This window comes from Rhamphochromis sp. 'chilingali' (genome assembly GCF_963969265.1).
Source record: "Rhamphochromis sp. 'chilingali' genome assembly, chromosome: 1".
In the NCBI taxonomy this organism is placed as follows: Eukaryota; Metazoa; Chordata; class Actinopteri; order Cichliformes; family Cichlidae; genus Rhamphochromis; species Rhamphochromis sp. 'chilingali'.
The window spans coordinates 430873-445540 of record NC_137929.1 but is presented as its reverse complement, the minus strand read 5'-3'; the positions used below and the strand labels follow the sequence as shown (position 1 = coordinate 445540).

The window sequence follows — 14668 nt, the reverse complement described above, 5'->3', positions numbered from 1 at the left end:
AATGCATATTTAGCCACCTGGATGTTTCTGGTTGCAATTTTAGTTCGATTATTGTCATTATTAAGCCTGTTTTTGTTAGATGTTATAAGTGTGTCGTATGTGTGTATCATAAATGTGTTTTAGGCGCCATAAATGCTAGCATGAATATATACTCCTTGCTAGCTTGGGAGCTGTGGTGGGTTGAACTAACCCTCTTCCCCACTGTTTGTATTTGGTCGTAGGAGCTGGAGTGGGCAAATTATTTACTGGGAGGTCTTTCTTTCTTTTACCTTTTTTATCAGACACAACGCAGAATCACACCGGTTACATCTGCAGCTCATCCATCACCTGTTCTTCCCATCACTTAATGTTTTTGCTGCAAGACGTTGGAGTGAGTGCCATCTATTTTGCTGTTGTTTGGAGGCATTTTAGTTCAGTGAGAGACAGGAGGTCACGCAACAAACTGCTCAAACGAGTGGAAGCCGCTGCCCTCTGCTCGTCAGCTGGGAAACCTGGATCTCCCTTGTTGTGTTAACAGACCTCTCTGCATTGAATCATACCTGTTATTAACCTCTGTCTCTCTTCCACAGCATGTCTTTATCCTGTTTTTCTTCTCTCACCCCAACCAATCACAGCAGATGGCCCCGCCCCTCCCTGAGCCTGGTTCTGTCGGAGGTTTCTTCCTGTTAAAAGGGAGTTTTTCCTTCCCACTGTCGCCAAAGTGCTGCTCATAGGGGGTCATATGATTGTTGGGTTCTTCTCTGTATCTATGAAGCGCCTTGAGGCGACTTTTGTTGTGATTTGGCGCTATATAAATAAAATGGAATTGAATTTTCAGGGTCAAAGTTCAGAGGAAAGTTTGTTCAGCAAATGAATGACAATAAATCATACATGTTTGCTGATTCACAGGTTAACAGCCTGGAGGAACAGGGCTGTGTCGTTCCTGTGATGTGATTCAGCTTTATTTCAGCCACTCAACAAAACAACATTATATTATATTTAATATATATTAAATATGTGCCAACTGATTCAGTACGTTTCATGTAGAAATATGTGTGGCAACTTTTTGTTGCAGCAATGATCTCAAAACACGGGGGGGGGGCTAAGATGAATGTCTGCTGTGAGGACAGGGGGTGTGCATGTGCTCAAGTCACGTGACACGTCATTTACGCAACATTTGGTCGATTTAAAAGTTACAGTGAGATAAAATCATGTTATGGATTGCACTCAGTATATTGTGCCGACATGGTGAGATTGTGTCTGTCGAGCCGAGGAGAGCGTCGCAGTGCCAAAAGCTGTAAAATGAACTATCAGGCTGGAGCGTGCTGCCACAGCACAGAGCAGTCACAGAGTCCTGCAGGCAGAAGAGGAGTGATCGTGTTAGCCACCTTACAAAACAAAAAGACATGAAGTGAAAAGCAGAGCGCAGAGTGAGGCAGAAGAAGACAGACTGGGCCAAGTCCTGCATGTGCGAGAGCGAGCGAGACCCGGGACAACGTCATCCGCCTCGCCTGGACTAGTCCGCCGGCCGGAGGAGGGACAGTGGCTGCACTGTGCAGCCGAAGACTCACTTTGATCGCACAGGAAACGAGCGACGCAACCGGTCCACCGTCCGTGCAAACTGCGCCAGGCAGCGTATTGCACGCTGGAGGACACCGAGGAAAGTCACAGTAGGAGCGGCGCTTAGTGAGAGGTGATGTCGGGGGGACATGGCTTCTTCTCCGGTCACCCCAGCATCGCTTGAAGGAGAAACACCTTCACCCACCGGGAACGAGGAGCCCGCGACCACCCGACAGGTACGACACGCCTCCGAGACCCTCTGCGCGCCCGGTAACGTTGTAACGTTTTACCGAAGTTCATTCGCAAACACACCAGTTTAAGATGGACCCGAGAATCAGCACACGGGAGCACTGGTGTCTGACTCAGCAGAAACGGCTCGACGTGCATGTAATGCTTCGTATTTGATAACGATGGAATAATTCTTTAAAATAAGCACACAGATAAACACTGGTGGGTGGAAAAGCTCGTGTTTTGCTGAAATGAGTCCCGCCTAGTCCGGTCTACACCTCATTCAGCAAACATCTGAGTCACCCTGAGACGCCAGTGCGCGTCCTTGTGATGCAAAAAGCCGTAAGTGACACGCTGTTTACACGCAGGAGCAGTTTAACACATGCAGGTTGTGCCAGTAGGCGTTTCCTTCAATGTGACACCAAACGTGTAAATCAGTGCTGGGAGCGGATGTTGGACCTGATCAGTCTTAATCTGACAAACTGTAGTTCCTGCTCTGTTTCTAATTCAGCCCCATGACAGACAACCAGCATGTTCTCCTGTCACGTGTTATTGACACGCACATATTTAGTCCGTGTGTGGGATGTTAAAGGTGAGTTTGTTCAGGGCACGATCAGACTGAGGCCATTTCAACAGGTGCAAGGAAGTGTTAGTGTGGTTACTACGGCAGCACTGATGCCCTGATGAGTGCACATGGCTGGAATGAAAAGTCAATGCTATGTATAGCATGAACTACTTGTTGTCTAAGGCGGTGCAGAGAGTGAGCAGGAAATATCTGAGGTTGGATATTTCAGTACATACAGAGTTGTGCAGAGACATTAGGATCTTAAACTATTGTCTGTATCTGGCAAAGCGAGAATCTGAGCCTTGTGTACAAACTGTCTGGTGTTTGTTCTGGCAGGAATATGAAACTACTGTGCACAGCATGCTTATTAAGATGGCCCAGGACCAGGTCATCTTGCAGGATGGTAGTGTTACATCGAGAAGGTTCCTCTTTAATTGTTGGATTTCTGTGTGAGTTTTCTCCCTGTGCCTCTGTGGCCTCTCCCCACAGTATCTGTGTTTGTGTTTAAAGTGTTTAAAGTACAGCACTAGATGATCGTATGGGTGAATGTGACTTGTTGTAAAGCACTTTGAGTTGTTGTCTATATAAAGTCTAAATGGAAATCCACTTATGTGCAGAGGACCAGAAGATCCAGCGCATCGAAATAAAAAGTTCTTTGCTTAAACAATGAATTGTGCGATAAAATATTAATTTACAAATTCATTTTTAAGTTATTTTATTTATTCAATACAAAAGTAATTTATTATCTAGTAATTTAATTGAAAATAAAAAAATTTATAAATCAGTATTTGAAAATAAATAATTATTCCATTAATAAATACTTCAAATCAGAAAAAAAAGAAATAAAATCTCAATAAAAACCTCACATCAAAAATCCTTTTCCTGTGTCGTCTCATGTCCAACATCTGTGTAGGCAGAGTGTAAACACAGAGGCTGAATGGCCTTTGGTATAGGTGCAAAGCTAAGACTGTCTAACCAATGACAGAGCTCCTTACCTCTCACCGGCTAATTTTCATTGCTCCGGGATTTTGGAAATTTATCCATTTATTCATTATGATGTGGTTCAGCATCATAATGCTGAACCACAGAAACACACACACACACACACACACACACACATATATATATATATATATATATATATATATATATATGTGTGTGTGTGTGTGTGTGTGTGTGTGTGTGTGTGTGTGTGTGTGTGTGTTTCTGTGGTTCAGCATCATAATGCTGAACCACAGAAACACACACACACACACACACACACACACATATATATATATGTATATATATTAGGGGTGCAACGATATTCGTATCGATATTGAACCGTTCGATACAGTGCTTTCGGTTCGGTACACATATGTATCGAACAATACAACATTTTTAATTTATTTCATCAACTTTCCTTCTGACGATGCTGTCTGTGTTGAGCGCTCAGTGGATCTGCGTTCGACTACTCCGCCTAGGCTGCACTGTCGAGCACAGATCCACTGAGCGCAGCGCAAGCTAGCGAGACAGAAGCTAAGCTCCTTGCAACATGGCAAATTGAACCTCCCCCACCCTCATTCAGATCTGGCCTTTGGAACTATTTTGGTTTTCATGTGACGTAAGACCCTGAAGGTAAGCGCGTCATGGACTAAAGTAAAACAGTATGTTGGATGTGCCACGCAATGCTCAATTACATGGGTGGGAACTAGTGTGTTAGCGCAGTTAGCTCGTTAACGTGTTGACGCCGTCCAGCCCCACGCACGGGGCGATCCGCGGTAGCTTGTTAACGGAGATTTGCCGTGTTGTGGCGTTAAGGTCATTTCAGATTAACGCTGACAGCACTAGTGGGAACACAACGAATATGACTGCACATTTACTCCGACATCATCCTGGTGCAAAGACAAGTGGAAGCAGACAAAACAACAAGCACCATGCTACAAACTTTACCCGAGTCATTTAGACAGCTGTTAGCACATGATTCTCCTTATGGGGACCTGATATGTTTAATATGCTGCTGAGAATATAGCCCAGAAGAAGCGTATAGTATAGCTTTTATTTTGAAAGAGCCATTTCTCTGTAATAAACTCTCTTTTCCAAAGATGAGTGATTCCTCCATCAGATAGATTTTTTTATTATTATTTTGTTGTTTCAGCAACATTAAATTTAAAAACTGTACGTTTGAGTTAAAATATATATTTATAATTTTAATAACTGACAAATTAAAAAGGCATGAACATTTTTTTTGTATCGAAAAAATATCGAACCGTGACACCAAAGTATCGAACTGAACCGAACCGTGAATTTTGTTTGTCGTTGCACCCCTAATATATTTGTATATATGTGTGTGTGTATTTATACATCAATCCATTTTCTTGCTTATGGAGTTCAGGGCCTGGGACCTACTCCATGTCAGCTTTCAGTGTTTATGAACATGAACATTATGAACTCATGACTCCCTTGGGAAGCCTATGGTTTTTCATAGGCAGGGGATATTTGTTTTATCACAGTTCATTACCAAACAGAGCAGGGTTCTAGTTGATTTGTGGCTTTTAGGATATTATGTGCAGGTGTGTAAAAGTGGAGTGAATATAATTACAAACAGCAATGCTAGTGGAGTGATGACAGACAGGGCGGTTGGGGGGTGGTGAACAGTTTGCCAACAGTTCTCCCCTGTAGAGAAGGACATCTGCCATTTCTTTTTCCTTTTAGTCAAACAATTCAGGTAGTGATGAAAGAAAATCAGACTGTGGCAGTGCTTGCAGCAGGTAACGGAGTGATAATGCAGAGTTTTTACTAGAGATGGACCGATCCGATATTACGTATCGGTATCGGTCCGATACTGACCTAAATTACTGGATCGGATATCGGAGAAAAATAAAAAATGTAATCCGATCCATTAAATATCACGAAAGCACCTCACAAAACTTGCAACACACCGTAACTCACCTCAGAATGTTAGCACGTTGGAGCAGTATGCATCACGTGATAGAGCGGCTGTGGCATGCGGGACCTGTCGGTGGTCTGGATAGCATTTGGAGCTTCGCTAGCAACCCGGCATTTCATCTCCGACAAAGTTATCCTGAGAGAAGTAAAGCAAGTGTGTAAGTCCATCTCTGAATGTTTGTAAAGCATTCCTGCGTTAAGCTTAACAACTGATATATGGAGCGACTGCCTCTTCTTGCTGCTACTTCAATCATGAAACTGCTTAATGATCAGCTGATCGGCTTTTCTGTCTCGAGTCCGTCTCTCTTCTTTGCTTTTGGTCCACTTTGCACCAGAAAGAGGAAACCAGCGGCTGAACAACAGCAGCACGTTTAAGCTTGATAAGCTGTTGTTAGAATGTATTTAATATTACTTTCTACACCAGGATCTTTTTCTACGTAGCTGACGGCTGGTAACTGTGCAGGGGCGGATCTAGCAAAGTTTAGCCAGGGGGGCCGATAGGGCATGAACAGGGAAAAGGGGGCACAAAGACATACTTTTCTTTCTTATTCTCATTTAAAATGTCGAGCTTTTAATAAATAATTATCTGACACCCAAAGTTTTAATTTGATGTAAAATGAATAGAAGTCAATTACTGTATATAGTGACTATTAAGTCTAATATATATACCCTAGTAAGCTATAGTACTTTTTCCTTTGGGAAGGTACCATCTGTGCAGTCTGCAATTTTGTTGAAGAAAGATGTTGAATCTATTTAATATTTCTTGAAAAATAATTGATTTCTGTGCATTTTTTTTCACACTGCATCAAATTAAGGTTGATTACGTCGATTAAGCATCATGAGGTGGAGCGTGAGGGGTGGTTCCCTATTTTTTATTTATTTATTTTTGTTGTTGCTGGGAGTTGGAACCCTATTAGTTAGGTTGCTTAATATTTACGCTAAGTACTCTTTAAAATACCAGAATAGGGAGGATGGTGTAGGTCTAAGTTTATTAGATTGATCAGTATTGCTGAACTATGAAATATTTTTTATGTATACAGGTATAACAGAATAGCTTTAGTGTAGTTGTTGTTTTAAACTTGAGTATGAACTTATACAAAATGCAGCAAGATATTTAAAAAACAGTTTTGTTGATTAAAAAACACTATATCGGATTCATATCGGTATCGGCAGATATCCAAATTTATGATATCGGTATCGGACATAAAAAAGTGGTATCGTGCCATCTCTAGTTTTTACTGCAGTGGACAGTCCCTAGTGTGACCATCGCTGGAACCAACCAGCTGATTTACACCATGGCAGCAGTCACCAGTGAAGTTCTTGGCTGCAACATGAACAATCTCAAGTAGCAATGCTACTAAACTTGCTGGAGAACTTTTAGTTCAGGCCACTTGATGAGTTTCACACAGTACTGCATATTATTTTATTAGGTTGGCACAAATGTAGGATTGTGTTTGTGATATCACGATGTATCTGTTTCCTTTTCATATTACACTAAAGAGATCATCGCCTACAAGCCTCCGTAAACGAACAGCATGTCTATAAAAGCCCATTCATCATCCGGCCCTCCTGCTCAAACACAACCATGTAGCGCTCATCCCTCCACCCGTCTCATTCAGCATCCACACACATGTTGCAGGGAACGGGAAATAGAGTAGAGCAGCAAAGCTTGATTTCCTTTAGGATTGGTTAAACTAAAAGACGTTGACAAGGAATTTTAAGGGTTTTAGGAAGCATAAAACCGGAATCAGTTGTATTGGATACGAGTATAAATGAGTGCTTAGGCTCATGCAAGAAAAAACATCTTAGATAGGATATGACAAAACATACTGTGATACAATTCTTCATTACTACAGCTCATTGAGTGCTTTTGTAAAAAGTCAAATCTGTGTGCTCCATTAAACCCTGTAGAAGTTGTTTCGAATGCTGACAGTGGACAAACAAAGTTGTCATATAGCTTAAACATTAACAGTAGAAAAGGCCCGATAGGAATCTAACATCCTTGGAATCAAGCTGTGGGAGTGAGTTTTGAAACCTTTCTGTAGGACTGCTTTAAACTTGCCTTCTTGGTGATGTGTGTCTGATGTCTTGTTTGACTTGAGCAGATTCTTTACGTGCTTTAAGTTTCTAACACATTTGCTTTAACCAGTAATTGAAACTGCTGAGTAGGAAGTACTAAAGTGGGTGTTGAGCATGTTGGGTGTGTCCTTATTACCTGTTTCGATGTTTTCTTTTAATTGAAAGCGTTTCATGAATATGAAATGCTTCTGGGTAATGTTAAACGTTATAAAATATTCTTATGATTTAAACTCTGTATTCATGGCTTATTCTTTCCTGTAAGCACTTTTATGCTCGGTGGTAAAATATCACAGAACAGTTTGGCGAGTGTCATACCGCCTGGATTAGTGGCTCAGCTGGTAATTCAGAGATTTATGTAGCTGAGTTTGCTGTGTCATGCTGATTTGGGGAGACTGGACACAGACCTGAGTCATTCTCTTCTGGGTGATCACAGTGGTTACTCTCCTCCCTTCCTCATCTCACCCTGCAAAGAAATCTTTGTTGTTCTGCCTTGACCTCTTCCTCTGTGTTAGTTTGCTGTCCTTTCATTAGCTAGCATTAGGTCTGTCTCATTCTCCTCTCCTCCATGAATGTATCCCCACTAATCCCATTACATGCTTGTCCTTGTCCCACATTTATCAAACATACTTTTTAAAATCAAACAGTTAGAAATGACATTCATTACTTCATTATGTAACATGTCCCTGTGATCTAAACAGCCTGTTAGCCCTCGGAGCACATTTAAGTAAATTGAAATAATTGTGCCGATAAATTAGATTTGAAAGCTCTTATTCTAATTTTCTGTTTTGATGATATTTGGGATATGCTGTTTATGTAGAACAGCTAAAACTAGTTCTTTATATTCCCATATAAATGATAAACACACATTATTTACAAAACACTGCCCGGTGGACGCCAAAGGACGGCCTGTTTTGATTACGCTGGGATCTTTTTGGACTGCACATTTTTGGTCTACGATCAAAGCTGCCACACCACGCTGGATTAATCTCCCAGTAGCTGAGTTTATGAAGTCATAAGAAAGGAATGTCCCACATGTTCCTGCTGTTACACCATATTTGGACTGGGACACCTTTGCTAACCTCTGTTGCTCAATGACACACTGATTTGAATCTGGAGGTGCTGGCGACATATTTGCAGCAGTGTGGGTTCACAGAGGCTGTTTGGACTCTGAGCATGTGACACACCAGTAGCGTGCCACGCTGGGCCTCTCGGGGTGGCGTACAGTGTCACTGTGTGTGTCTATTTAAGTGTTTGTCGTGTAAATGAGGACAACCAAGATATGTGAAGTATAGAGTGGTGTACCACAGTGACAGGTTAATGTCAGTGTGTGAGTGTGTAGCAGTTTGTGTGGCCAGAGAAGGTCAGCAGCCTCCAGAGGACAAAGCGCTTGTGTTCTTCCACAATCGCCCGTTTGATCAGACAGATCATTTGGCATCTGTCAGGCTAAAAACAACAACACAACATGAAACCAAGCATACGCTCTGCAGTCCTGCAGCTAACTGCTGACAGTCTGTCTGCTGTAGGCTGAAGAAATCAGGGGCTCATTCATCTGCACCTGTCAGCGTCTTTATGCTAACAATAGATCAAACAGTATGTGTCCACAGGATGTGTAATGTTGAAGGTTACCGTACATCCTTATCTCCAGCACTGAGAATCAGTTATCACTGATCGCTGTCTCTGCTTTGTTTTGACATGTTTCATATTTATATATTTCATATTTATAAGGTAAATACCCTACAACATTACAGAGAAGAAGAAGTAACCCCAGGCTCGGTGAGGGGCAGCCATCTGCCGTCACCAGCTGGAGGTGATGAGTGGAAGACTCGATAGGCCACTCTTATTTTCATCCACTGCTTCGTTACCTCAACACGATGTTTTGGATCATCGTCATGCTTGAACATCCATCTTCATGGGACGAAGGTTCCTCGTCACAGTACGATACGCGGTCCTGTCTATTGGCCCTCCATGCAGGGAGGTCATGTTGTGCTCTTAGCAGAAAAGTGACCCATGTTTCCACCGCTTTACTGTGGGGGCGGTGTTCTTTGGTTTTTAGTGATTGTAAAGAAGTTTTCACAGACAAACCGTCACAAAAAAACCCATTAAGTGCCAAAATGACATAAACCTGTAGTTTTAAAAATAAATAACTACGAATTTTCAAAAACTTCTTAACAGAAAATCTGTTTAAACAAAAAGGTTTTGACCTGCTTTTTAAAAGAATGGACAGAGTCAGCTGTAGACTGGTGCAGAGCCTTGGTGGTTTCTCTAATCCACAGAGGCCAGTACATTAATCTAAATGCAGTGACACAAACACATTGATAATTTCTTCCAGTTCAGCAGAGGAGACCATGTTTAGAAATGTTAGGAGTGAGATAAAGATTTTACACAGTTGAAACTCAGAGAAGACTCAAACATTACACCAAGATTTTGAATGCTGAACTTAGCATGTGAACAAAAACAGAATAGAATGCATTTTATTGTCACTACACACATGCACAATAAGCTTCAGAGCATCTCCTATTCAGTGCAGACGTGGGGTGAGTTGCACAGTTCTGCAGCACTATCTACAAATATAGAAACAAAACATAGTGCTATATATTACAGTGTGGGTTACTGCACCTAAATTAAGTGTTGCACAGTGGTGATGATAGTTGTGTAGTCTGTGTGTAGAGGTCCTAGATTGGGGGGTGGAACTGTGTTTATCATGTGTGAGTTCAGGCTGGTTATGGGTCTGTGGGTCTCCTTGCTGATGCACCTGTAGCGCCTCCCTGAGGGAAGCAGGCTGAACATGTTGAAACCAGAGTGGGAGCTGTCCTTGATGATGTTTGCTGCTCTGCTGAGGCAGCGGGAGGAATAAATGTCCTTCAGGGAGGGGAGGGGGCAGCCGATGATCTTCTGTGCTGTCTTGACCACACTCTGAAGCCTCACTCTATCCGCCTTGGTGCAGCTGCCGTGCCATACTGTGATGCAGTAGGTTAGCAGGCTCTCAATGGACGAGCGGTAGAAGGTCAGCAGCAGGTTGGAGTTCAGCTTGTACTTCCTGAGGACTCTCAGGAAGTGCAGCCGCTGTTGGGCCTTCTTGACGACCGCTGAGATGTTGTCTGTCCAGGAGATGTCAGCAGAGATGAGGACACCAAGGAACCGGGAGGTGTGGACCCTCTCCACACGCTCCCCGTTGATGTAGAGGGGGGCCAAGTCAGTGCCTCCTGACATTGACAATGACCTCTTTGGTTTTCTTAGTGTTCAGTCCCAGGCTGTTTTCTGAACACCATGCTGCCAGCTTCAGGACTCTGTATGCTGAATCTTTCATCCGGGCTGGACTTCTTATTCTTGACTGAACTTGGCTTTGCCCTGGTGAGTTCTTTTCTTTCTCAGAACCAACCCGATTCACCTTTCTGAGCTCACCCCAGTCCACTGACAGAGGTGGAGGGCTAGCTTCAGTTTTTAAAAACAAATTTCGATGTCGGCCGCTGTCATCATGTACCCCAGCTTCGAGGTGCAGTTATTGGAACTGAACTGAACCTCATTTCTTTGCGCTGTGGTGTATCGCCCCCCGAAATTTGTTACGGATTTTATTTCTGAATTTGCTGACTTACTGGGGAGTGTCGTCTTACGCTATGATCGTATTTTAATTCTTTGTGATTTTAACTTCCACGTTTGTTGCGAGGACGGCTCACTAGTCAAAGACTTCCTTGCTCTTATGAATTCGTTTAATCTCACCCAGTTCGTAAGTGATCCAACTCACACAAAAGGTCACACACTCGACTTGGTACTGTCCCGTGGTTTGGATATCTGCATCACGGACATTAAGGACTTCGGGATTTCGGACCATTTTCCGGTTTTGTTTAATACTGTTATTAACAATGTTGATTTGTATAGTGATGGTTCTCTACGGCAAACGCGCTCGATGAGCTCTCAGTCACTTGCTCATTTCACTGCTGCTTTTCTTGATTCTCCTCTTTCTGATGTTAATGGTATTGCAGATTTATCAGCGGAGGAACTTGCCAACCTTCTTAATACTACATGCGCCGACATTCTTAATTCGGTGGCACCTCTGAGGACAAAAAGTGCCAAATTGTTACGCCAACCCTGGCGTAATGACCCTACCGGCGCCCTTAGGCGTGGATGTCGGCGCGCTGAGCGAAAATGGAAAAAAGATAAACTCCATGTCTCTCTGGACATGCTTCGTAAATGTCTATCTAGGTATCAAAAGTCTGTTAAAGCTGCTAAATCTGCCTCCTTCTCTGGTATTATTTGGTCTAACTGCCATAATCCCCGAGCCCTTTTTAGTATTTGTAATTCCTCGATAAACCCTTGCCCCTTTACTTGTAGGGATGCCTCTCCTGTACTTCGTGATAATTTTTTTAAATATTTCACTGACAAAATTTAAGTTCTGAGGGCGTCTCTCTCATCTTGAGTCGTTGTTAGTTTCTGACCCTGTTCCAGTCCCTGAATGCTTGACTGTCCTTCAACAGTTCAATCCACTGTCTTATTCTCATTTAACAGCTATAAGTGATCATCTCTAACTCCCCCCGTGATATCGTTCCCTCTCGTTTTCTTAAGGAAGCTTTGCACACTATCGGTCCCTGTATCCAACTTTTACTAAATGTATCCCTGTCATCAGGTTGTGCACCGTCAGTATTTAAGCGCGCTGTCGTGCAACCCATTATAAAGAAAAAGGATCTTGACCCTAGTGCTCTAACTACAGACCGATCTCCAAACTCCCTCTGATATCCAAAATTCTGGAAAACGTGGTTCTAAAACAACTTCAGTCCTTCCTTGATACTAACGGTATCAGTGAAAGTCAGTCTGGCTTTAAACCTCGCCATCGCACTGAGACAGCGTTAGTTAGGCTTTTTAATGATCTTCTTCTACCTGTGGGCCATTGTTTTAGTTTTACTAGATCTGACTGCTGCCTTTGACACAGTCGACCACAAGATTCTCATCTCTAGAACATGTCGTTGGTCTTAAAGTTATAGCTTTATCTTGGTTCATCTGTCAGAGAGGTCGTTTTCCGTAGCCATGGGGCAACACTCCTCGGCCTCTGCCCCATTGTGGTGTGCCTCAAGGATCTGTGCTCGGCCCAGTTCTCTTTTTCCTTGTACATGCTGCCTTTGGGAGTAATACTTAAAAAATATAACATTTCCTTTCACTGCTACGCCGACGACATACAAATTTATTTCCCTTTGACATCAGATGTCTCTACGTCTCTGGAACCCCTATTTGACTGTCTAAATGAGGTCCAAACGTGGTCACGTCTCTCACACTGAACGAGGATAAGACAAAAGTTATAGTTTTTGATAGTCACACCCCGCTGGAACAACTGCCTTAGGGTCCCTTGGTAGCCATCTCTCACTCACTGTTAGAAACCTTGGTGTTTTCCTGCTCTTTCAAACTCGAGAAACAGATCTCCTCTGTGGTAAAAAACTGTTTCTACCAGCTGCGTCAGATATCTAAAGCAAAGCCATACCTCCCTTTGAAGGACCTTAAAAAACTCATTCATGGTCTTATCACTTCCAGATTAGACTACTGTAATTCTCTCTACTCGGGCCTCCCACCTTCCTCTATTCACCGGCTCCAGTTAGTTTGAAATGCAGCTGCGCGTCTCTTAACTGGAACTAGAAATTATGCCCACATCACACCAGTTTTAGCCAACCTACGTTGGCTCCCTGTTGATTATCGTACCAATATTCAAAATTCTTTTGCTTACCTTTAAAATTTTGAACAATTTAGCTCCCAGCTATCTACGCGAGCGCCTCCATTTGTGCATCCCTAATAAGGCACTTAGATCTTCCAATCAAATGCTCCTGACGCAACCGAGGTCTCGTCTGAAGTCCAGAGGGGATCGGGCCTTTACTGTCGTACCTCCCAGACTCTGGAGTAACCTCCCTCTTTATATTCGTCTCTCCGAGTCCATGCAGTCTTTTAAATTGCGTCTTAAAACTTATTATTTTAGTCTGGCTTTTGATCCAAACTACTATGTTATTTCTATTTTATTTATTTATTTATTTTGATAACACTTCTGAAGCGTCAGAGCTGTCCTTGCCTGTGATAGAGCTGACCTGCCATAGGACACTGGGAAGAGTGTAAATCCAGGCTGAATTCCTTGTGTTGGACAGTATTTGTGTGCAGCAGCAGAGCGCACAAATCAAACTGTATGTTTTGGTAAGCCTGGCCTTCTTGTACTGGATGTCAGTGAGCCAGTAGCTGGTGAGTTTATCACATTAACATTTTTACTAGCAATTTCACTAGCTGGGACCACATCCTCAGTTACGATGAACGATGATGGATGAGGGAGCGTGTACTGGTGCTGCAATGTGGGGAAGGCCTCAAAGAGGACCGGCAGCGGCTCCTGGGCTCCAGGGGGGCATGAAAATGAGAACAGAGGGTATTGGTGAAGGGGGCATATATAAACTGAGGCGGCGAGAATGAGGTGTGGTCCCACTCCTGAAATTCAGATAATATCTCCACTTAGAATAAACTGGGTCAAAGAAAAAGTGCCTCTGATTGGGCTGCTTTCTACAGTTGGCTGTGAGTCCATTGCAGGGCATCAAACATGGATAAGGGGTTGTTTCAACAGTAATTCTATGATGAAAAATTAACGAGGCATTTATCAGGATCTGTATTTAATTTAATATCTATTTAACATATTTAATCAATATAAAGCTCAGTGTCTATTTCTTAGCTTGTAAAGTTGTGAAATTCATGGCAGATTCACTTCTTGGCTGTTTTGCGTTTTATTAGATAGTTGATAATAAAGAGTGTCTTTGCCTGTGGCTTTGTTAAGACTGCAGGTTTTTGTCCGCCTGACCTTTGGTGACCTTGGCGAGCTCAGGATGAACAGACTGTCTGCTCTGTTTGGGTGTGATGCTGCCTGCAGAGACAGTCTACTCTCATGCAGACACAACATCTTTACTGATATAACGTGGTCGTGGTCTCTGTTCTTCCTTATTAAATAATAGTAAAATGACTCTGCAGTTTTGATTCAAAATGCACCAGGTCTGCTCAGTCTGAATCACACCGTTAGAGCCAGACCAAATGATTGGAGCACCAATGTTAGCACTCAAAGAGTCTAAGCAGTACCACTACCAGCTTTGGCCAGTGCAGGAGTGAACATGTAGATCCATGTTGTACTGAGCAGACACTGAGCAGAGGCAACATGCAGTAAATGAATTAGTGGTCTCCACATGTTTGCACCCAAGGTTTCCCTGCTTTTGTGAGCTGAGCTGTTTTAATATTTTCCATGTATTAGATGATACTGTCCAATGCTTCCAGGGCTGTGAAGATGGAAAAAATGATGTTGCAGTCGTTGCTGAAGTGTTGGTACCATTT

At 42.8% G+C, this 14668-nt stretch overlaps 1 protein-coding gene across 1 annotated transcript in view; it reads left to right on the top strand.

Annotated features, from left to right (window-relative positions):
* The first annotated feature begins 1089 nt into the window (after positions 1-1089).
* Positions 1090-14668, top strand: part of ank2b (ankyrin 2b, neuronal) — a 156166-nt gene continuing 142587 nt past the window's right edge. The window contains exon 1 of the mRNA XM_080882695.1: positions 1090-1775. Coding sequence (XP_080738821.1) covers positions 1689-1775 — 87 coding nt within the window. The 5' untranslated portion in view covers positions 1090-1688. The remainder of the gene's footprint in view (positions 1776-14668) is intronic.